At 38.2% G+C, this 22548-nt stretch overlaps 1 protein-coding gene across 2 annotated transcripts in view; it reads left to right on the top strand.

Moving 5' to 3' along the window:
- trioa (trio Rho guanine nucleotide exchange factor a) overlaps window positions 1-22548 on the top strand; it is a 107013-nt gene that overhangs the window by 41950 nt on the left and 42515 nt on the right. For both annotated transcript variants that reach the window (XR_012359731.1, XM_073858304.1), the window contains exons 3-10: window positions 325-399; window positions 4035-4149; window positions 8759-8951; window positions 13520-14062; window positions 16201-16323; window positions 18398-18589; window positions 19311-19442; window positions 19664-19894. Coding sequence is in view for 1 of the 2 variants with exons in the window: in XM_073858304.1 (XP_073714405.1) it covers window positions 325-399; window positions 4035-4149; window positions 8759-8951; window positions 13520-14062; window positions 16201-16323; window positions 18398-18589; window positions 19311-19442; window positions 19664-19894 (1604 nt within the window). In the remaining variant the exon portion in view is untranslated. The remainder of the gene's footprint in view (window positions 1-324; window positions 400-4034; window positions 4150-8758; window positions 8952-13519; window positions 14063-16200; window positions 16324-18397; window positions 18590-19310; window positions 19443-19663; window positions 19895-22548) is intronic.

Raw genomic sequence — 22548 nt, 5'->3', positions numbered from 1 at the left:
CATGGCCCCTTTAACTTGTACTATACTATACTTTGTACTATACTTTGTATAGTTACAAGCTAATATGAAATTCTGCTTAATTTTTACATGCAGAAAAGTCATACAGGTTTGAAACAAGTTTTTTTGTGTGTGCAATTTTCGATAATTTTCCCACTTTATAGTAGGGCAACTACTATATAAGTGCAGTAGAAAGGGGGCAAGAAAGGACACAAACCAAAATCAAACTTGCTTTACCCACAGCATGGATGGGCTAGCTGGCAGTTTATCACTCCAATGATGTTTTTGCCCGGCTTCTAACTTTTCTTTTTTTGTTTTGTTTAACAGGATTTCGCAGAAATGAAGAGATGAAGGCGATGGAAGTTTTGCCCATTCTAAAGGAAAAAGTGGCCTTCTTATCAGGTGCGTTTTCAGGGCTTCTGTGCTGCGTTTAATAATAGAGTACCAAGACACTTAAAAATCACATTCTTTTGTACAATTTCTTTTGTACAAACATTAAAAGACATGAAGATAAATCAACATACAGATGGGGTGGGGGGATTGGAAGTAAGGCAGGAGGCTCATTACCTGCGTTTTGAAATTCATTGTGCCCTTGTGTGCTGTTGTCAAGCACATGAGTGAGAATTAATGAGATGATTAAATGACTGCAGAACTGCAGTGTAATAGATAGCAGGAACAAACATCCTTAGTACTCGCACTAGAGCATAGCAGGTATGCTCAAAACATTATTACTTGCATTTGCGTGTTGCAACCACTGGATCTATATAAATGATTAGATTGCGCATAGAACGCTTAACGTAACAGCGTGAGGTGAAGCCAGCGCAGAGTTCGAGCCGCCATCTTGGAATACCCATCCATTTATATAGATCAGTGGTTGCAACTTAACTTCGGATTCAGTGTAGTTCACCCCGCATCACTCGCAGATAACCGAAAAATGGGTAACGAGGCGGGATGTGAGTGAAGCTGAACTTAAGTGGCTGGTTGCTGAAACCACGTGTAATACAGTGTTTGTTTCTGATCTCTATCGTGAAGCTAACACAGAAGTGACTTAAACTGCAATTTATCGACTGGCCGCTATAGACTGGCTCCAAATTGGAGTTAATTCCCATAGACCTCCATGTTAAAATGCCCAACTTTACAGCTGAAATAAATGTGTTTACAGCCTGGTACAAAAAGTGGTTTTGGTCTGTATAGCTAATATTGCCCTTCTTGACAACTGTGAGGGGTTTTAATTTTTTTAAACTCATCTGTTTAAATTATATTTGGGCAATTTCCCAGACAGGAATAAGACTAGTCCTAGACTGAAATGTCTAAACTGAAAAGAACTTGCACTGACATATGTTAAAATACATCAGTGCTCTTTGTTTTACCTCGAAATGAAATGAAAGTAATGTTTTTAGTAAGGCATGTTTGTTAAAACTAGTTATATTTCCTAATTAAACTAAGGCCTAGTCCTGGTTTAAGCTAATCCCTGTCTGGGAAACCACCCCTGTAAGTCTTAAAGTTCTGCATGTTTAAGGGCGTGGCCACTTGAGTGACAGGTGAATTGCCACTTCTGTCACTACCGTCATGTTAGGCGGGCGTGGTTTCAGCAACCAATCACTTAAGTTCAGCTTCACCGACATCCCTCCTCGTTACCTATTTTTTGGTTTTCTGCGAGTGAAGCGATGTCAAAATGTCAACTATAAGGTGTGTTCGACTTCAGGCGGCGCTGCGCTGACCGATCGGCGGCTGACTTGAAGCAGTGCATGCCTGTTAGTAATTTTGTCCGACTTGAGCTGGCGCTGAAAGCATGTGACTGTGTCAAATGGCTTTAATGCACCACGAGAGCGATTCGAGATCAGCCACCTGAGTCAGGAGCTGCCCATAGCTGTAATGATGACGGCTGTTTCACGATTGGTTGGATTCACTGCATGACAACTATCATGTGTTTATTTTCACACCCTCAGTTCCATGAATGCTCACAAATCTGTATTTTTTATAAGAGTTAAAGCTCTTTTCATGTAGTCGCGATGTTATATTGTGTCATGTTCATCCAAATAAAATGGATAATAAAACGTAGACCCCACTACATTGGCATTTAAATAATATATGCTTATGTTGAACTTTATTTTTGTAAAAACAGATGCCTTAAAAACATACACGGACATTCAAAACAGTTTAATTCACTTTTTATGTTGTTTATGTTTACATCTTACAAATCATGTTTACTGCAATAAAGCAAGCAAACGCCACGTGATCAGCCATGCCTGACGTAAATGCAGCAAACTACGGGAACAACAGCGTGTCCGACTTCACGTCTCCGTTTTCAGATCTCGCCGATTGGTTGCATCCAGCCGCAGCCGATGTTGAACACACCTATTGGCTTTAAAAAAGCTCTTCACAAACTTATGGGTGATGTCATGGACACTACCTACATATTTTTTTACAGTCTATAGTTTACATCTTATCTCCTAACAAAAGCATGATTCAGTGGCTGGTTCTAAAGAGGGTCTGTTGGTCTTCTCCAGAGGTGGTCTTATGTTGCACTATGACATCATACTGAGACGAAATCTCACAAAATTTGTCATAAGCCATTGTGGCCATTTTTGGATTAGGTAGGAAGTTTTAGTAGGAGTTCAAACAATTAAGAAAAATTTGATTTCTCAATTTAAGACCCCTTTAAAAAAGCTTTAGCAAAATATGAACCTGAACCTTCATATGAACTGTGCGACATATGAGATGCATACATCCCCCACCAGGGCGTGTCTAACACCCAAAATAGCTTTTAACTCATTGTTACTGTAACTTCCCTCATATATTTGAGTTAGTGTCTCTTCCTCGCAGACCTGACAGGGGAATCCATTATTTGGAAAGTCCTTTTTTGCACTCTCACCTCGCCTTTGTTTGTTTTTTACTCTGGCTCAATGTCTTACAACTACCAGTCCTGCTCTGAGATGAATCAGAAAGATGTCTGCATGGGGATGATTAACTCACGTCCCATGATACAATGATACAATAACAAGCACAATTATTATAGATGCCAATGCTATTAAAAGGCAGCACTGAACCTGCACAGCATTGAGTGATCCTGCTCAGCGATTCTGCACAGCCATGCAGTTATGAGTATGCCATTTTATTTATATATTCCTCAAAGCCAGAGGATAAGATGGATTATCCCATTTCATACACAATCCATTAGTGAAATTCAGCACATTGACTGGAGAAAATCCTCATATTCCAGCCGCTGGGTGGGTTTGTTGTGCTTAGGTCGAGCCATTCTCCACAAGCTATAGAAAGTAAGGTCAGAAGTGAAGGCTTATTGGTAGAAAACCCAATAATTTTTCATTTCTCCAAGCTTTTAGGCATATTTTGGTTTATCTAAATATTGATATGGTTGTGATTAGAAGCATTTTATATTTTGGTTTATCTTCTAGCTGTCGTGGTCATGTGGCCAGTGCAAGTTTGAATCTGCCTTGCGACAGCTATCCTGTTTTCCTCTCTCCATCTTTTCTATTCCTGTTATAAAAGGCATGCTATAATAGAATAGACATACAGGGATATATAAATATATATATTTCACTGCTCCTGCATGAAATATTATGTTGAAGATTACTGCAGTCTTCAGCTTTTAATGTAAGTGAAGTCAAGACATTTCTCTCAGCACTTATGAACTGAACATTTTCCCAGACGTACAGTAAAAGTTATTTGTCTCACCACTAGAAAAGCAGGTGCTGAGTCATTCAGATTTATAGCGATGGTTCGTTTTGAAAACAAATGATATGTAATGTTACTCTCCACTTCACAGCTACTCAAATTTCAAAGTACTTGAATATACTTGTAAGCTGAGAAACACTTGCTTTAATTGTTGTTTTTAATGGAAATTCTGCATGTTACTTGTAGCAAGTGTCCCTATAGCTTAGCTAGTAGGGCATTGGTCATGGGATCAAGTCTAATTAAATAAACTGTAGAGCAAGTAAACAGCAGTGATGCTATTTGATGACTTAATTTTTTTCCCTTAATTCTCCTCTCTAACTTCTGTACTTTTCTATTTCCAGGGGGCAGGGACAAGCGCGGTGGTCCGGTTTTAACATTCCCGTCACGAACCAACCATGACCGAATACGGCACGAGGATCTGCGCAGACTCATCGCTTACCTCGCTGGCATCCCTAGGTACTCACCTAACTAATCTCTCACCACTCAACCCGATCAAACCACACACACCAGTGGCCGGTTGCATAAACATAGCCATGAAGTCTGAAGAAGATTGTGTCTTAAGAATGAGTCTGACTAACTAGCAGTTAGTTAGGGGTCATCAGTCCTTCTATTTGGATTTAAATTAGACCAGTCTACCATTTTATGTAACATACTTAAAACAGTTATGATCAGTCTTGAAGAAGAAAATAGATGACTAACCTTTAAGACTAGTTTAAAATAGTTTAAAATGTTAACGCATCCAGCCCCAGTTCTGAACCAGAGCAAACTCCGCCCACAAGTCCCCACCCCTTTTAGCTCACCCCCCTCCACTCAACAAATCACAACTCTTTAATGTTTTAGGTTATTCAGAGTAATCAAGCTTTGCTTAGATTACAGCTCTGCAGACTAGAGCTGTCGCGATTGGTTGACACAATGGACTACGTCCAGGCTGATTAGTAAACATCAATATTTATAATCGATTTCTCACATTAAAATAACAACCGTTTCCTCCACACCACAATTAAGGGGGTCACACACTGGCAGCGCAGCTCAGCGCCGCGTCGAGTCACGTCTAGGACAACTCGGAGGTATCGTAAACCGGAAGTGCACATTAAATGGCGCGAGCTTCGTCAGATAACGTCTACTTCAAAATGCAAAATATACGTTAGCAGCCAATGTTAATGATTTGGGATAAATACAATGTTACTTATTGTTAAACTATGTGAGTGGCGCAACAGGTATTTGAGCAACTTCCTGAGTTGTAGCTGGGCTGCGCGGACAGGCGCCACCTGTTGGCGCCGGTGTGTATATACTCACGTCCTGTGTGCGACCCCCTTTAGGCGCAAACCTTATGTCTCTAAAGTCAGCCGTTTAAAAAAATGATGGATGTAGTATATTACCTCTGCATTACATTATCTGCATGCAATTCACACACATACAGCATCCAAAAAGAGTATGCCATGTTAAAAGAACATTAGGATTTAGGAATGTTTAATTGAATATTTGTTGATTGTTGGTGATAAATAAGTCGTTTAGAAGAATCGATTAATCAATAAATTGGTTGATAGATTAGTCGATATGAAATAGAGCTACTGCAGAATTTAGGAATTATCTCAGCCAATTTTTATGATTTTTCTCAAAAAGTATTGAAGGAGGTTTACTTGGCTGCTTTTCCTTTACCATGAGATGCAATAATCTTTCTTAAATTACAAGTTTAATTTTACAAAGAAATTCAACACTTGTATGTTTCCAGCACACTTATAGAGAAGTATATAGATTTGTGTTCTCTATTGTTGTATGTAACACCAAAAACAACTTTTCAAATAGTGAAAATGTTATATTACAATCTTAAGTCTTTCACTAGATTTGCTATTCCTTTCACTTTAGTTTAGAAATATAAGCTTGATTTTATTGTTCATTAACATTTAGCTGTTTGTTCTGGGCCTTATACATATGAAGAATTCAGTTCCGAAACGCGATAAACGCCATTTAAGAAAAAAATGAGTTACCACCAAAATCAGTATTGTATCAGGTCAGTATTAAAAAGTAAATTCTTAATTTTATGCAAAATCCCCGGTGTTATTCTGTCATCTTTTCTCCCTTTTTCCCTAGTAGCAATAAACGTCACATCCTTTTCTGCAGAATGCAATAAATCCGCTCAACAAATCACAGCGCACCATTCCATGCGTTGTAAACAACAATGGTGGCACTTTGAATACACAGAATCCTAGTTTTCCTCATCTACTTTGAACTGTGTGATCACCAAAACAAACAAAAACAAAATAATACTTTGATGGCATTGATAAACCTGTGGTGGTTTTCTGTGACGGAAAAGAAACGTAAACCATCAAAATCTTACGTTGAGAGGTACTCGGGAGACGGAAAAATGCCGGCTGTTGCTTGTTCTCCTGACAGCATGAAGCTTCTGTTATGCTAACACATTGACCCCAGGGGATATTATGAAAAACTTTACAATATTTTACTCAAAGCCAACGAAAATCGAGCACGACCAAAACATTTTACAGCTGATCGCTGTGAACACGTCCCAAGTATAACCGGAGCAATGGCAGTGTTTTTAATATGACAAAGTAAGTGTTTTGATTAATGTCATGGATTTGATTTTTTTATGTTTTTATAACCTAAAGATGCTGTGTGAAAGTTTGTAAGAGAAAAAAGTGGTTTTCATCTTGTCACTTTTTTGGTATAGAAAACACGTTTTAAATTAGTCAAAATGGATTTATTGCATTTTGGAACCAAACTCTTCATATACTAACTATCCTATTGCTTACCACACTCATATTTGTGACCCTGGACCACACAACTAGTCATATGGGTGCATTTTTTGAAATTGAGATTTATACATCATCTGAAAGCTGAATAAATAAGCTCAATTTCACTGAAAAAAATTATTCATTGAATTAAATTTTTTTAAGGTAAGTGGTTGCAATCAATTTATTTAAGCTACATTTAAACAAAAAAAGATTAGTAAAGTAAAACAAAATATAAAACTTTTGTTTAAATGTAGCTTAAATAAATTGATTGCAACCACTTACCTTAAAAAAATTGATTAAATTCAATGAATAATTTTTTTTCAGTGTTGGCAGAGATACAACTATTTGAAAATCTGGAATCTGAGGTAGCAGAAAAGTCAAAATATTGAGAGAATCATATTTAAAGTTATCCAAATCAAGTCCTTAGCACTGCATCCATTCACAAAAATATTTTTTATGTAGTTACAGTAGGAACATTACAAAATATCTTTACAAAATCTGTTATTTTGACCCATGCAATGCATTTTTTAGGGGGGTTTCTATAAAAAATACCTGTGCTACTTATGACATGGTGGTCCGGGGTCACAATTAGTTTTTTATTCATTGCAAAGCACATTGTTTTGTATGACCTGCAAACTACTGATACTGTGCCTTTACCTTCAGGTTTGTTGTACTTTTTAAAAATGAATGAGGCGGGCCGGGTGTCTCTTCAGTTCATTTCCCCCTAAACGGCTATCGGGCGGTCGAGCTCTCTAAACAAGTTTGTTTACGCTGTGTTTCGGGTCCATTAGCTGGAGTATGAGGGCGTCAGCTCTGGTAGAGTGCAGATGCAAAATCACACTGGGATGTTTATATATATTTTTTATCCTCTAGTTGTACAGTCTACGGACTATAAAGCAACGAACATCACAGCTGGCTGCTTTAGCACCATATTACAATGTAGACCGGATTATTTTTATTACTTTCGAATGGCTGCATTATTCCAGCGATGGGAATGAAAGACAGCATTTAAAATACTTAAATTTCTCATCATGCAATGCTGTTGAGCAATGGCCCAGCATTTTGCTACTTTTGATTTCAGGATTAAAAAAAACAGTTTTCAGACTGGTGCTTTGAAATGATACAAAGACCGTAATTAGACAACACATCTTTCTATTGTATAGTCCTCGCTGGTTGCAAAGCAATTTCCTTTTAAATAAATCAACCAAAAATATGTTTTGATTTCTGGGTCTGGAAAGTCATGAAAATGAGTTTTGTAAAAGTAATCAATATAATCCCATTAAATTCCACACAATACCCAACTATCTCATTTGTATATTCATATAGCAGATGCTCTAATTCATATTTCTTTCTATTTGAAACACTGCAATGAATTTGGTCACACAGCCTTTAAAATTTTACTAGGGAAGAGTAATAAAGAGATTTAAATGTGAGTGAAACCAGAGGCAAGGGTATCAAACAGAGAGGTTGGTGGGAAGGCGGCGTGGGCATGATCAAGAACCTGCCGCAGTTCAGCCTCTGCCAAGAGCTCTTCATCATCATCATCCTCTCTCACAACTCTGTCCCCTGCACCCACACAATCATACCAGAGAGATAAAATCCTCCAGAAAAAACATAAACACAGAAAGATGGTAGAGATATGTATCTTGATCAAGAGAGAGAGAGAGAGGGAGTGTGTGTGCATGCATCTTTAGAGATGGAGAGCAGGCAAGAGTGCAGGAAAAGTGGGAGGGTGAGTGAGCAAGAGAGGGCGGGAGAGAGAGAGAGAGAGAGAGAGAGAGAGAGAGGAAAACGGTGTCGCAGTCAAACAGACTGTGTGTTCGTCTATATGGAGATGCACAGCTTGTCCTTACAGGCACATCGTTCATTAAACTCCGAGTTGAAATTGGACAGATGTTTGATTGACAGGAGCTTGGAATTGTTTGACAGGAGACTGGAATGCAGTGTAGCAGCAATACTGGTTTCTTGATTTGTAAATGAATGTTTTGACAAAGTGGTTTAATGCTTAGAAAGTCTAAAAACAGATTACGTCCTCACTTGATGATGCTCTGTGTACATATTTTACAGCGGAGCTCTACGGGTAAGCTCCATGTTGTTTTGTCTGTCTGACACATTTGTCGCGTTTGCATGAATTTTTAATTCGTTTTTAGATAGTAATTTTATGTCTTTATTGCTTATATTGAATCGCATTCGTACAGAGCTGTTGCATCGGTTTCTTGTGGTATCTTTTAGCTGGGAGGGATGCACCATAGATTACATAATGCATAGAAGATTAAACCTCTTATTTGGTTCTCTTTCCCTCTCTTCCTCTCCAGCGAGGACGTGTGCAAACATGGCTTCACGGTCATCGTGGACATGCGTGGCTCCAAGTGGGATTCCATCAAACCTCTGCTGAAGATCCTACAGGAATCGTTCCCGTGCTGCATCCACGTCGCTCTCATCATCAAACCAGACAACTTCTGGCAGAAACAGAGGACCAACTTTGGCAGCTCCAAGTTTGAGTTTGAGGTAAGAACGTGTTTTGATGTTTTGCTTGGAGAGGATTGTGAGAGAGATGTGGGTGGATTCTGTCATCCTAAGGGGGTTGGATCTCCATTACTGCATAATATTGAGGGATGAATGATACATTTTATATTAGATAATAATTGATTTACTTCCTATAGTATTTATGTTTTTGCAGGAACCATGTTTTTGACCAAATAGCCAAATTTTGTTTCTATAAACATTTAAATATTTAATGCAAGATGCAATTTCTCAACAAACAAACAAATAAATGAATGGCAATGCATTTTTATTCAATAAGTGAAATAATTGTTAAAATAAATCAGTGGGATTTTTAATGGACTTTCATGCCCCTGTTGCAAGTAAAGGAATTGAAAACTATTAAAATTGTGCACTTTTTAGGAAAGTTATGTCCAAATGAATAAATGCATTGAAATTGTGACAATGTTGCTTAATGCCCCACCCAATTGCATGTGGATGTTGTCATCACTAAGGTCTCATCTTCCTGCAGTATCATATCCACTAATACCACTGTATACATTGAGATGAATGTTGATACTCTACTGCAGTTATTAATATGCTTTTTTAAATCCTCGTAAGTGCTGATATGTTACAGTTAGATGCGTTTGTTAATCCAAATGTCAAAACTGCTTTTGGGCCATTTGTTAATGAAAATAAATGAAATGGGGTGGTGTGCTTCTAACAGAGCAACACAACTCTGACATAATAATAACATTTTAGTTTTTAGAGAAAATAAAGGTGTAGATGATATACATAATCTACTAAAACGTCACAAGATGGATATACTGCATGATTATTCCTCTGTTACATCAGATCTGGGTTTCTATGAGCATTGGAGCAATGATGCAGCTCTGCGTGTGTGTGTGTGTGTGTGTGTGTGTGTGTGTGTGTGTGTGTGTGTGTGTGTGTGTGTGTGTGTGTGTGTGTGTTGCATGCGTGTGTGTGGGGAGGTGTATTGACTGTGTGATTGTAAATGTGGATGCAGCAGAAATGCCTTTGCCATATTTTTCTGCATTACTCTATGTTATAGATTGCGCTGTCTTGCCCAGTGTGTTTGTGTAACTTCATTTGCAGCCGTAGACCTGTGGAAGTGAAAAATGTCTCCTGATCTATTGTGCTGCTGGTGTTTTCTACACTTATTTTTATTGGATGTGTGCGTGCGTGCGTGCGTGTGCGTGTGTGTGTGTGTGTGTGAGAGAGAGAGAGAAAGAGAGAGAGAGAAAGAGACAGCTAGCGAGGGTACGTGGATCAATATTATTGCTCATGTTTCAGCATTGAAATTTAAACTACGCTTCCTGAATGAAACCTGTGGTTGCTAGGCAGAAGTATAACAGTTTAATTTATATATAGTCAAAGCACAAGCTTCATAACCTTAAGCAGCTTTTAGCAATTAGCTTTGTCATGTTGTCCTCTCATCTGTTTTCAGTCAAGATGTTACGTTCGTATGGCTCTCTGGTACTCTCTTGACATTTGATGTTTAAATATGATAACCCATTAAACTTGTGACGCCGCTGTACATTGTGCACCTGACTGACTGTATTTTCTTCTTACCAAAGTGAATTCCAAAATCACTGCGTCGTTTTAAAACCACTGTGACTACGTTTACGTGCAACCAAATAATTTGTTTGTAATCATATTGATGGCTCAATCATATTAAAAAGCCTGCATGTAAACACCTTAATTAGTACGATCGGATGCAAATTTCAATCGTATTAAAAGGGGTGGTTTAGTCCGGTCTGTGATCCGATCTACAGGAGAAAAGTACGCATGTAAACGCATGTATCGTAGTATTTTCTCAATCAGATCCAAAAATACATTGTCCGCAATCTGCGCTTGCGCAGAACAAGTTTACGTCTTATATTTACCTCTGACTATTATTACGGTAATGGGGTCACGCGCTGTACATTCTACAGCATTCATGTGTACTTTCATAATATTAGGCTACATTAAGAAATAAAATAGTGTGGTGCCTTTTGAAAATTGTGTTTTTATTACCTATATCTAAAAACTTCTTAAGAAGAACTTTCTCCAACTCAACTTTGACTTTAATCCAGAGATAAAGCGTGAACTCGACCAGAGATGCTGTCTGCAGTGTGATGTTGCCAAGTCCTCTGCTTTTTTTTCGAGTTTAGATTTGGGCTATTGTTTAAACTGTTTTCATCAGGGTTTTTTTCATTCTGTGTGTTAAAGATGAAATAATTTTGTTGATACGTATTGGTATTTGGTCTGTAAATAGTCATTTGGGATGCTTTTGTGCTAGTTTTGAATGTCCATTGGGATGGTTTTGATATGCAAATCTGGCTACCCTGGCTGTGTGCTTGCGCAGACCCTCGGTTTGGATTATATAGAATGTACATGTAAACAAACATTTTAATCAGATTCCAATGTTTAGGGTGCATGTAAACTGTATTGCCGTAACCTTCAATCGTATTAAATTCAGTGGGATTGACAAAATTTTGTCCATGTAAACATAGGCAGTGATGTGAGTTTTCTGCTTCAGAGCGTTGCGGGGCTGCCGCGACGTGGGTGCACTTTGGGAGCAGACTTGTTTGTTTGCTTTTGAATCATGCCTGGTACTGATGCTAACCAGACCACCATAACCACAGAAAAAAACACATAAGATCATCATTTTTGTAATCGGTTTTCGATGCCATATTCGAGTACTCAAGTACTCGAGCAATCGTGCCCATTTTTATATATATAAAACATAAAAATTTTTTAATGTTAAAATAACATTTAGGTTGTAAACCTAAAAATAGGACCTGGAACTAGTAATAAACCATAAAACAACATATTATACAAAGACCAATCACAATTAAGCATGCAAATGACATAATTTCTGGAAATAATAGCTACATTCATATCATTGGGATTTACCATGATGAAAAAATCTTATATTTAGCTCTAATCTGTTCATCTCCTTTCAAGTAGGAAATGGCAACTTGTTTCTATGGCAACGCTTATAACGCCAAACGTATCCATGTGCGTTGTTGATCCCAGCAAAATATTTCAATACATTAATTAGCCTCTGTATGATAATATTTAGGAAAAAAGACATTTCAAACAAACATACAGAGGTAACCAAATAGCAACCTTTTTATTTTGTTACCTAAATTATTAGCTTTCAAATTCGAAAATGACATGAATGATTATTATTATTATTCTGATACTCATAATTACAGTAATTTCCATGTGATGTTTCGAAGACCAAACATTACCTCTATGTGAGAGAAGTCAGTGGAATAGTTTTTGAACTTTATAAACTAAAAATATGTAGCACATGCAATGCTAAAATAATAAAATGAGGACATTCTTGTGTGATTTAAATATATTTTGGCCCTTTGGTCCCGTTTTACCGCTTCAACTCGCCTCATAATACTGTTGTATGTTCTGTAGGAGTATCTTCAGCACTCCCTACCATCTGGTGGTCCGTGTAAGTCCAAACAAATGTTCAGCACAACACATGATGAAATGTTTCTGGTGGGCAGGGTCAAAGAATTTGTCATGGGAACGGCTGGAAGCTCTCATCTCGCCCACTGCTCATGACATGCCATATTTCTCATAATTACCGAACAACAAAATGTGAGCAGAAGACAAAAATACAAATGCACTTCATAGCTCGCATTTTTTTCATTGCGGTTAATGGACTGAATGCTCATCCCGATGCGTGCCTGTGAAAAGCCCCAGATGCCTGCGGGACTTGAAATTGATGAATAGCGATGGGCTGTGTTTACCTTGACTTCACAAAAGAGATGCACACCTCCGCTCTCTGCCTTTCTCTCAAGGCTTTGATGAAGCCCACTCGCTAACATGTTGTTGTTGTTGTTGTTCGCATCAATTCATTTGTAGAAAGAATAAATTATTGTAGCACTCTTAGGTAAAGCAGAATAACTGAAATGGACAACATTTATTATGAGCTATCATAATAAGTGGGTTTATGAAAAGTGGTATGAAGTAAAGTGAAAAGTTCAGAGAGAGAGAGAGAGAGAGAGAGAGAGAGAGAGAGAGTAAATAATGACAGAATTTCAATTGTAATTTTTGGTTGAAATGCTTTATTGGACCTTTGTTTCCACCTCAAGCATTCTTTGCAAGCATTGTTTGCCTTAGTTTGCCTAAACCTATATTCTACTGTAATGCACCTTCACATTTTCATGCAGATTTATAAGTCTCTTTCCTGCTTCAGGTAAAAAGCTACCTGCTGGTTTGTGTTACTTCCATTCTTGTGGTGATATCGCCCTTACTGACGCCCTCAGGCTTCAAGCTGGGAGTCTTTCTGACTCTAGGTAGTTTGGACCTCAGGCGGTCCCCAGTTGGCTGTATGAAATTAGATTTATGCCCCCGGTTAAAAATATCTGTCTCGCTTTTCTGGTCATTAACAGAGACTGGAACGGGTGCATCAATTCTCAAAGGATTCTCCAAGCGCTCTAAGAAGTCATATTGTGTGTGCGCATATATTGATGTGCATATTGATTTATTTTTCATATTCCACCTCTTCTCTTCACTACCCTTTTTTCTAAACAATAAATCTTGTTTTATTTTCCATCACTTTTCAGACCACCATGGTGTCCCTGGAGGGCTTATCTAAGCTGGTGGACCCATCCCAGCTGACGTCCGACTTCGAGGGCAGCCTGGAATATAACCACGAAGAGTGGATCGAGATCCGCGTGGCCTTCGAGGACTTCGCGGGCAACGCCCGGCACCTGCTCGCCCGTCTGGAGGAAATGCAAGAAACGGTCACGCGCAAAGACTTCCCGCAGGATTTGGAGGGAGCCCGGCGCATGATAGAGGAGCACGCAGCCTTAAAGAAGAAGGTGATAAAGGCCCCCGTGGAAGAGGTGGACAGCGAGGGCCAGAGATTGCTGCAGAGGATCCAGAGCAGCGAGAGCTACGCTAACCGAACTGTGCCTGTACCGCCGGGTCAGAGAGATGGGCAGGGACAGCCCAATGCTGACACCCAGGGACTGGTGCCCCGTATTTCAGGCCTCTTGGAAAAGCTGCACAGCACCAGGCAGAACTTGAACCAGGCTTGGCACGTCCGGAAGCTACAGTTGGATCAGTGCTTTCAACTCAGACTGTTTGAGCAGGATGCTGAAAAGGTGAGAGTTGAACAGGAAGCTGGTAATGTCTTAGCTGTTCTTTTGTGCGTAATTGACACTGCAGGGGGATTCTCCTCTATAAATAAGCAATAGAAATGGGTAATGTGTATAAAGTATTTGAACGAGATAATTTTAGTTTCAGATGAAATACAGGTTTTAGGTCTGTTTACACTAGAATGGCAGCGGTTAAGATAACTATAATGATTACTTTATTAGTCCCCACACACACATACGGTAACTTGATGTTTATTCGAAGGTCGTACCCTGCAGTTTTACATTTTAAATGCCTGAGATCTTTAAATTTAAAGGGGAAACAATAGCTCTCATACACACTAAAAAATGCTGGGAGAAACAACAACCTAGCAATTGGGTTAAAACAACCCAGCATTGTTCAATGTTCTGTCCATTATTGACCCAGACCAGGTTAAAAAAACAGCACTTTTTAAAGGATACTATCGCTCTGTTGTTTTTCCTCACTTTTGGAAGTTGCTTTGGATAAAAGTGTCTGCTAAACGCCTGATGTGCTCCTGTATAGCTAAGTGGTAGAGCATTGTGTTATCAGTGCAAAGGTAATGGGTTCGAAAACAGGAAACACAAGTTGGTAAAAATGTATACCTTGTAATGCACTGTTGGATATTATCACTTTGGATAAAAGCATCTGCCAAATGCATAAATAGTAGTGATGCTCTGATCAATCGGCCGCAGATCGGTATTGGCCGATAATGGCATTAAATGACTCAATTGGTACTCGCTAAATTTACCGATCTCATGAACCGATCTTTTTGTTTACTTTTGTAATCATAGAGCTCCTGAATGCAGCTGCAACTAGAGACCATTTTTATGCAGTGCAAGCATTTTTATAACCCATTGCTCATGTGCGACATGCAGATTTGGATATCTATATTAGCCTTTACAGACGTGTGTATTTTCTATGAGGTCCTAACCGTATATCTATCGCAGACAATTGCATTAAAAACATCTGTGGTATAGAAAAATGTTTAACAGTTACAGTCATCAAAGAGCATATCAGCTTAAAGAGTCTGTATCGGCATTGATATCGGCCGATCGCGAAGACAACAAATCAGTAATCGGTATTGGCTGCAAAAATCCTGTTTGGAGTATCCCTATTAAAAAAAAAATAATATTATTATTATCTTAATTGAAAAATAAAATTATAGCCACTAGATGAAAAGTTCAGATGCAAAAGCTTCTAAATGCCACCTCCGTCAACATTGTTCAATGCTCTCGACACATGCTATGCCTTGTCAAATCCACCCTAATCTCATCCTCGGCCCATTTAGAAATACTGTTTTAGGCAGAATCCATTAATAGTCTGATGAATAATACTAATTTATAAGAAATCATGCCAGATGCACTATAAGCAGGTTTTGTATGACCCTATTTACTTCCATTGTAAATGCCTCACTACAAGAAGAATCAGGGGGTGGCTCAGTGCCTCATAGCAAGAGTTCAAGCCTCGTCTAGGTCAGGTGGCCTTTTTGGATGGAGTTTGCATGTTCTCCCTGTGTCAGCGTTGGTTTACTCCAGTTTCTTCCTACAGGCCAAAAACATCTGAGTTAGGTGAACTTAAGATACCAAATTGCCCTTCCCCAACCTGTGTATGGATCAACTTGTGTATGGATTAACCAGTTTTTGCCACGAATATAGCCATAGATGCATGAATGGCGCAAAGAATAAAAAAATAAAGAAATCTGTTATTTTCTATGATAATTAATAGATTGTGTAATAATCGTCATGCTTGTTGCTGGCACTATGCTGTCCATTGAGTTTAACTTGTGTTGAATCAGCAATTTTTCTTCACATGAACGCAAACACCGTTTTGTTTTTATCTTAAACTGCACTCATATTTAAAGAAGTTTTCACTAATTTCATCGAAATGCTTCTCATAGTGGGTGGAAGATTTGCATGTTGCTAGGATACCAGCAGCTATTCTTTGCCCCTGAGAAACGGGTCATTTTTATGATTTCTATTTTTACCCCTATCAGCTGTACATACACGTGCTGAAGCGAGCGCTCTGCGGGATTTCTTGTATTACAAGCTCACGCACACATTTACGCTAAAGCCGCCTACAGCCGAACGTGTGCCTGAAGTGCATGTGATTTGCTGTATCTTTGCAGATGTTTGACTGGATCATGCACAACAAAGGGCTGTTCCTGGCAGGCTACACCGAGATTGGCAACAACCACCCCCACGCCATGGAGCTGCAGACCCAGCACAACCACTTTGCCATGAACTGCATGGTGAGATGCTTAGAAACTTGAATTACATAAAGCCTTGTGTGCAGAAACATGCACTTAATGATTAAACAATTAGTGTTCAAATGACTTCTGATTGATCAAATGTGACCCTCACTGTGAAAAAACAGCCAAAGTTATTTTTAGTGATTTACTGTTTTCTACATAAAATCATCCTACGTAATGTTAAGAACATTCTGTGAAAAATAACCTTAATATCTTTAATATCGGCTGACCAAAATCAAGTCATAGATTGAAATCAATGATTGAAATCAATCTTTGATGCTTCATATCTCATAATTTAATTAGCCTGGATTTCACAGACCGGGTCACTGATGGTAGATAGATGGATCATGGATGCATAGCTGCTTAAAGGGATAGTTCACCCAAAAATGAAAATTCCCATGTTGTTACAAACCTGTATACGTTTTTTTTCCCGGATGAACACAAAGGAAGATATTTTGAGCAATGTTTGTAACCAAACTGATCAGAAGAGATATTGACTTCCATAGAATAATTTTTCCTACTATGGAAGTAAATGGGGCTCATGATCGGTTTGGTTACAAACATTCCTCAAAATATCTTCCTTCGTATTCATCAGAACAAATAAAATTTATACAGTTTTGTAACAGCCTGAGAGTGAGTAAATGATGAGAATTTTAATTTTTGGGTGAACTTTAAAGGTTACGTTTTAAATAGGATGATGTAACACCTTACTCTGTATTCAGGGATGATGACTCATCATACTGTATAATCGGAGATTGAGTATAGACAGTGAACCACCTAAGTGCTTCCTGTTTGGGTGTCCACCCACCAGCTGTGGGTCCTTTAAAAGCCCCATTACTGCAGGGAAAAGTATTGATCACTTTTTATTGAAAAAGGCAGAGGGAAGATTTAGCAATATTGAGCTTTAGTAAGACTTCCACTGCTAATGTATGTGATGTGTATAAATGTATGTTATGTGCTGCTATAGATTTTTTTAAAGGGATAGTTCACCCCAATTCAGTCATAATTTATTCACTTATATCATTCAAAATCTCTGACTTTCTACTATGGAACAGAAGAACTAAAGCTAATAATTTGATGAACGTCAATGACCAAACAACATTGGCCCCCTTAGATTTCCACTGTGTGGACACAAAACCACTTTTTGTGAGGTATTTCTTTAGCGTTCCAGAGAAAGTCATGAAAATTTTGAATGACATATGGGTGAATGAATATTTTTGGGTGAACCATCTCTTTAAGATTAACATACAGTAGCTCTCACTGTTTGCCTCCTATTCAGTTTTATAGGCCCCTTGTGTTGCATTATTACAATTGAAGAGCTTTTCAAACTATCATAACAAACTTAGCACACACTTAAAATGCATTACACATTTTCGTTTCAATTTTGACTTGGACTTGTCTTTGCTGGAGCTCTTGAGTTATTGTTCAGAATAAAGTAATCATGCTACTGATTTCTGCCATATGAGTAGTTATTAAACGGACTCATCTCACGCCCCCCCATGGGGGTCCCGGCCCCTAGATTGAGAACCACTGGTCTACACCAAACTTGATTGTAGAAGTTTGTCGTTGGTGTTTTATTTAAGTGTGAAGATGCTGGTCCCAATATTTTGGATCTTTGAGGTAAAGCTTTTGGATTTATTTTGGTTTATTATTGGATTTTTCTTGTTTGCTGTTATTTTTTTGTGCAAGACCTGACAACACAATTTAACAAACGCTCGCCTCTGTCATTTTCTGCACCGCGCATACTTTAGTTTTCCCCTTCTAGCCATTCTTTTTTTTTTTTAGAAGAGAGACCTGTCATGTCCATGATGCACGTTTAAACACTTTATTAACTACTAGTTGTTCAGTTTGGTTATGTACACACTATGCAGTGTTTCTGTAAATGCGGTTGTCACTACCTGCATTTTGCGGAAGTTAATTTGGTTGTAGAATGCGGTTGTCAGTCCCGTAAATTACTGAACTGTGTGTGTACAGTACAGGATTATGCATTAAAAGGGAAGTGACAACCGAATTAATATGCAGTATGTACTGGACCATAGTAACTACTTTTGTTTGTTCTGTCTTGGTTCTACAGAATGTTTACGTAAACATAAATCGCATTATGTCGGTTGGGAACCGGCTGCTGGAGGCGGGCCACTACGCGTCGCAGCAGATCAAACAGATCTCAGGTCAGCTGGAGCAGGAGTGGAAGGCCTTCGCTGCCGCCCTAGACGAGAGAAGTGCCCTGCTGGAGATGTCCGCTGCTTTCCACCAGAAATGCGACCAGGTGAGAGTAAACCGAGTGATGATTGTTAAAACCAATCAGGATTTCGGTTTTATCTGTGCGAGATGAGATCAGCTGGACTGCAGGGGAAATTAGATTTTACTTACTTAAGGAGTAAGAGAAAATATGAATAAATTGTACACGCTGTTGAAAGTTATTGATAGACTCTGTGTTTATGTGATTTTGTGATACCCAGAATAGCAAACAAGAGCAAGATAAAGGCTAGATTTTAATGCCTACGAGCGTCACTCCAGCTGTCAGTCGAGAGACAGCCTTTCTTCTGTAGTCCTCATGCATGCCATTCTGTTTGAATTCTGTTCTTCATCTCTGAGGAAAAGGAGGATGGACACGAAAGAAGAGTAGATATACATAGTGCAGCAATTGAAGCATCATGCCTTATATTTCTCCATTTCCATAGATTTCAATTATTTTGATGTCAGAGGTTCAGCTAGGTTCTGTATTGGAAGGTACAAACAATGCATAACATTGTGCCGCTAGTTTCAAGACCTGCAATTTTGTCTTTTGAATTAAATCTGTTAAATCTTTGGCTTGTCCTGTTTTGGGAAAGTCATGCCAATGTATAAGATGTTTGAGTACATGAGAATGATTTTAAATGTAAATGCTTTGCACTTTGAAAATTTAATTGAATGTGATATGTTGTTAAATACAGTATAGTTCAAATAAATATTGCTATTGTATAGTAAATGTTATTGTCTTTCTTCAGTACATGAGCAATGTAGACTCGTGGTGTAAAGCCTGTGGGGAAGGAGATCTGCCATCTGAGCTACAGGACCTGGAGGATGCCATCCACCATCACCAGGGCCTGTATGAACACATCACAGCTGCCTATTCTGAGGTACAGTACTGTGTGTGTGCGTGCGTGTTACTTAATTACTATGCACACTTGAAAACTCTTTGAAGTAAATGGATCCTCAAGTAATTTTGTACTTGCACGTTAAACCAATTAGAGTGGCAATTTATGCTAATTATATTTAGTATGAAAATCTATTAGGAGTATAAAGAGATTTAATTAAACTTAATAGGTTAATGTCTCCTCTCTGTACCGCCCTCATACAGGTCAGCCAAGATGGGAAAGCCTTATTGGACAAGCTTCAGCGGCCCCTGACCCCCGGCAGTGCTGATTCACTAACGGCATCTGCCAATTACTCCAAAGCTGTGCATCATGTCCTGGACCTCATTCATGAGGTTCTGCACCACCAGAGACAGCTGGAGAATATCTGGCAACATCGTAAGGTCCGGTTGCACCAGCGTCTACAGCTGTGTGTTTTTCAACAGGATGTTCAGCAGGTAAACACAAACAGTCTTTCACCTGAAAGTATACCCTTAGATACGCGTGGGTAGAAGTGGAATACTGATAACAGTGTGTGGTGTTTCATAATGCCTTTGGGGGAAGATTAAAAAGCGTACAGAAGATACAACGGGCTAGAAGGATGAGAGAGAAAAATGCTAAGGAAAAGCAATATTGTCTACTTGAATAAATGAAAAAGCTTTTTAGGCAATCACTGTTTTCAAAATAGCTGATAAAAATATGAATAAAATGTTTATGATTCATGATACAGGTTTGATTCTCTGGCTTGTGAACAAACTCGCGTATTTGATTAGGTAAATAGTAGTATAGGTAACACTTCATGTGTTTTCTTTGATCAGATAGCTATCTGATTTGTTCAAACTGTTTCATTTACATTCGGTCACATAAATGCGTCTTGGCAAAACTGATATGAATCCGATCTTGTACTCGCAAAATGCAAATACGCTATTCATTACCTCCTCTTGAGGTTAAGATGACATTTATGCAACAAAAGGCAGCACTTACTGTATGTTGTACTGTCTGTTTGATTTAAAGGATTAGTCAATTTTCTTGAAAAAATCCAGATAATTTACTCACCACCATGTCATCCAAAATGTTGATGTCTTTCTTTGTTCAGTCGAGAAGAAATTAGGATTTCCAGGATTTTTCTCATTTCAATGGACTTTAATGGACCCCAACACGTTACAGTTTAAAATTTCAGTTTCAAAGGACTCTAAACTATCCCAAACGAGGCATAAGGGTCTTATCTAGCGAAACAATTGTCATTTTTGACAAGAAAAATAAAAAAAGTGCTTTAAAACCACAACTTCTCATGTGATGTGCCAGCAAGACCTCACGCAATACGTCATTACGTCAAGAGGTCACAGAGGACGTATGCGAAACTACGCCCCAGTGTTTACACATGTGGAGAAAAAGGACCGTTCCGACGTTGTTGTATGTCGAATGATACTAATTAATGTCTTTGTGTCAATTTATTGTTTAAAATGGTCCGCAAATGTGCATTTCATATATGTAACACGTGACCTTTCCATGGCATTACACAATTACATGAGGTCGCGCTGGCGCGTCACAGGACCGGAGAAGTTGTGGTTTAAAAGTGCATATTTTTTATTTTTCTTGCCAAAAATTACAATCGTTTTGCTAGATAAGACCCTTATGCCTCGTTTGAGATTGTTTAGAGTCCTTTGAAACTCAGTTGAAAGTGCAATTTTAAACTGTAACGTGTTGGGATCCATTAAAGTCCATTAAAATGAGAAAAATCCTGGAATGTTTTCCTCAAAAAACATAATTTCTTCTCCGCTGAACAAAGAAAGACATAAATTTTGGATGACATGGTGGTGAGTAAATTATCTGGATTTTTTTTAAGAAAATTGAGTAATCCTTTAACATACAGGTCCATGACAGAGAAAAGCTTTCACAAAACTCTCTCTCAAAGTTTTATTTCTTTCTTTAATATCATTCGAGTTTGTCATTGGACTCTTTTATTGGTTCTAAAAAGCTTTTTTTACCCGCTGTCGTCGCTTCATAAAAATGCGTCGCAGACCACCTCCTGAAGTGTTTTGAGCGATCGGATTTAAATCTGTCTCAAAAACGTTTCGGAGGGCATTTACACCTGGTCTTTTTACTATTGGATAGTTTTTCGATAAGAGAAAACGCATGAAGTGACCAGGTGGAAAAAGACCTTTTTTTAACATTAGTTAATGCATTAGCTAACATGAACTAACAATGAACAATACTTCTGCAGCATTTATAAATCTTAGCTTTAAATGTTTATTTCAGCTTTTAATAATTTATTTTTAAATCAAAATTAACATTAGTTAATGCACAATGAACTTAAACAATTGTATTGACATTAATAAAGATTAATAATAATAATTATAATAATTATTAAATTAATTTATTAATGTTAAAAAACGTATTGCTTTGCAAGTGTTATGGAAACTTTAAAATGTCAACAAATTAATTTACAAATAAAGTCATTGACAATATTAGACTCATGTAAATAATGTCATATTAAAAATGTTTTATTTTAGTAACGTATACTGTAAAATATACTGTATATAATATAAGAGCGATACAAAGAGCAGCAGCTGGAGGCTTTTTTACATTTAATTACCACTCCTGCTGTCTCCTTTTTACAGGAGAGAAAACATTACCACAATAGCTTTGACAATCCCAAAGCACTTTAGCTTTGTTAACATATAAACCGAAATAGTCACACGTAATTTAAAGTCAAGGATACACTTCTGTCATCGCATATCTTTATTCTTTTGTAAAATGTGTTCGTAGTTGAATAGGTTCAGGGCCAGTTTATGGTGCAGAGAGGAGTTTGACTGCGAGGATGCAGAACAGCTAATTCTGTGGTCGAGAGAAAGTGTTGCCATGGAAACCACTATTCAGGTGCTGGGAATGTGATGGGAGGCAGAAAGGGAGAAAGAAAGAGAGAGAGAGAGAGAGAGAGAGAGAGAGAGAGAGAGAGAGAACGGCACCTTTAGAGCACATATATGCAAAAAAATCTGTCTTCAATTTTGCCGTCTCACTTGTCATGATTAATTTATTAGACTTTCATTGCTGTAAGCCATTTGACAGCACACATTCTTTTCTTCTCTGCTGTCTCACACACTGTAAGTTT

This window comes from Misgurnus anguillicaudatus, chromosome 20, assembly GCF_027580225.2.
Source record: "Misgurnus anguillicaudatus chromosome 20, ASM2758022v2, whole genome shotgun sequence".
NCBI lineage: Eukaryota > Metazoa > Chordata > Actinopteri > Cypriniformes > Cobitidae > Misgurnus > Misgurnus anguillicaudatus.
Note: the sequence above shows the minus strand (reverse complement) of the source record. Positions and strands in the feature narration are given on the sequence as shown.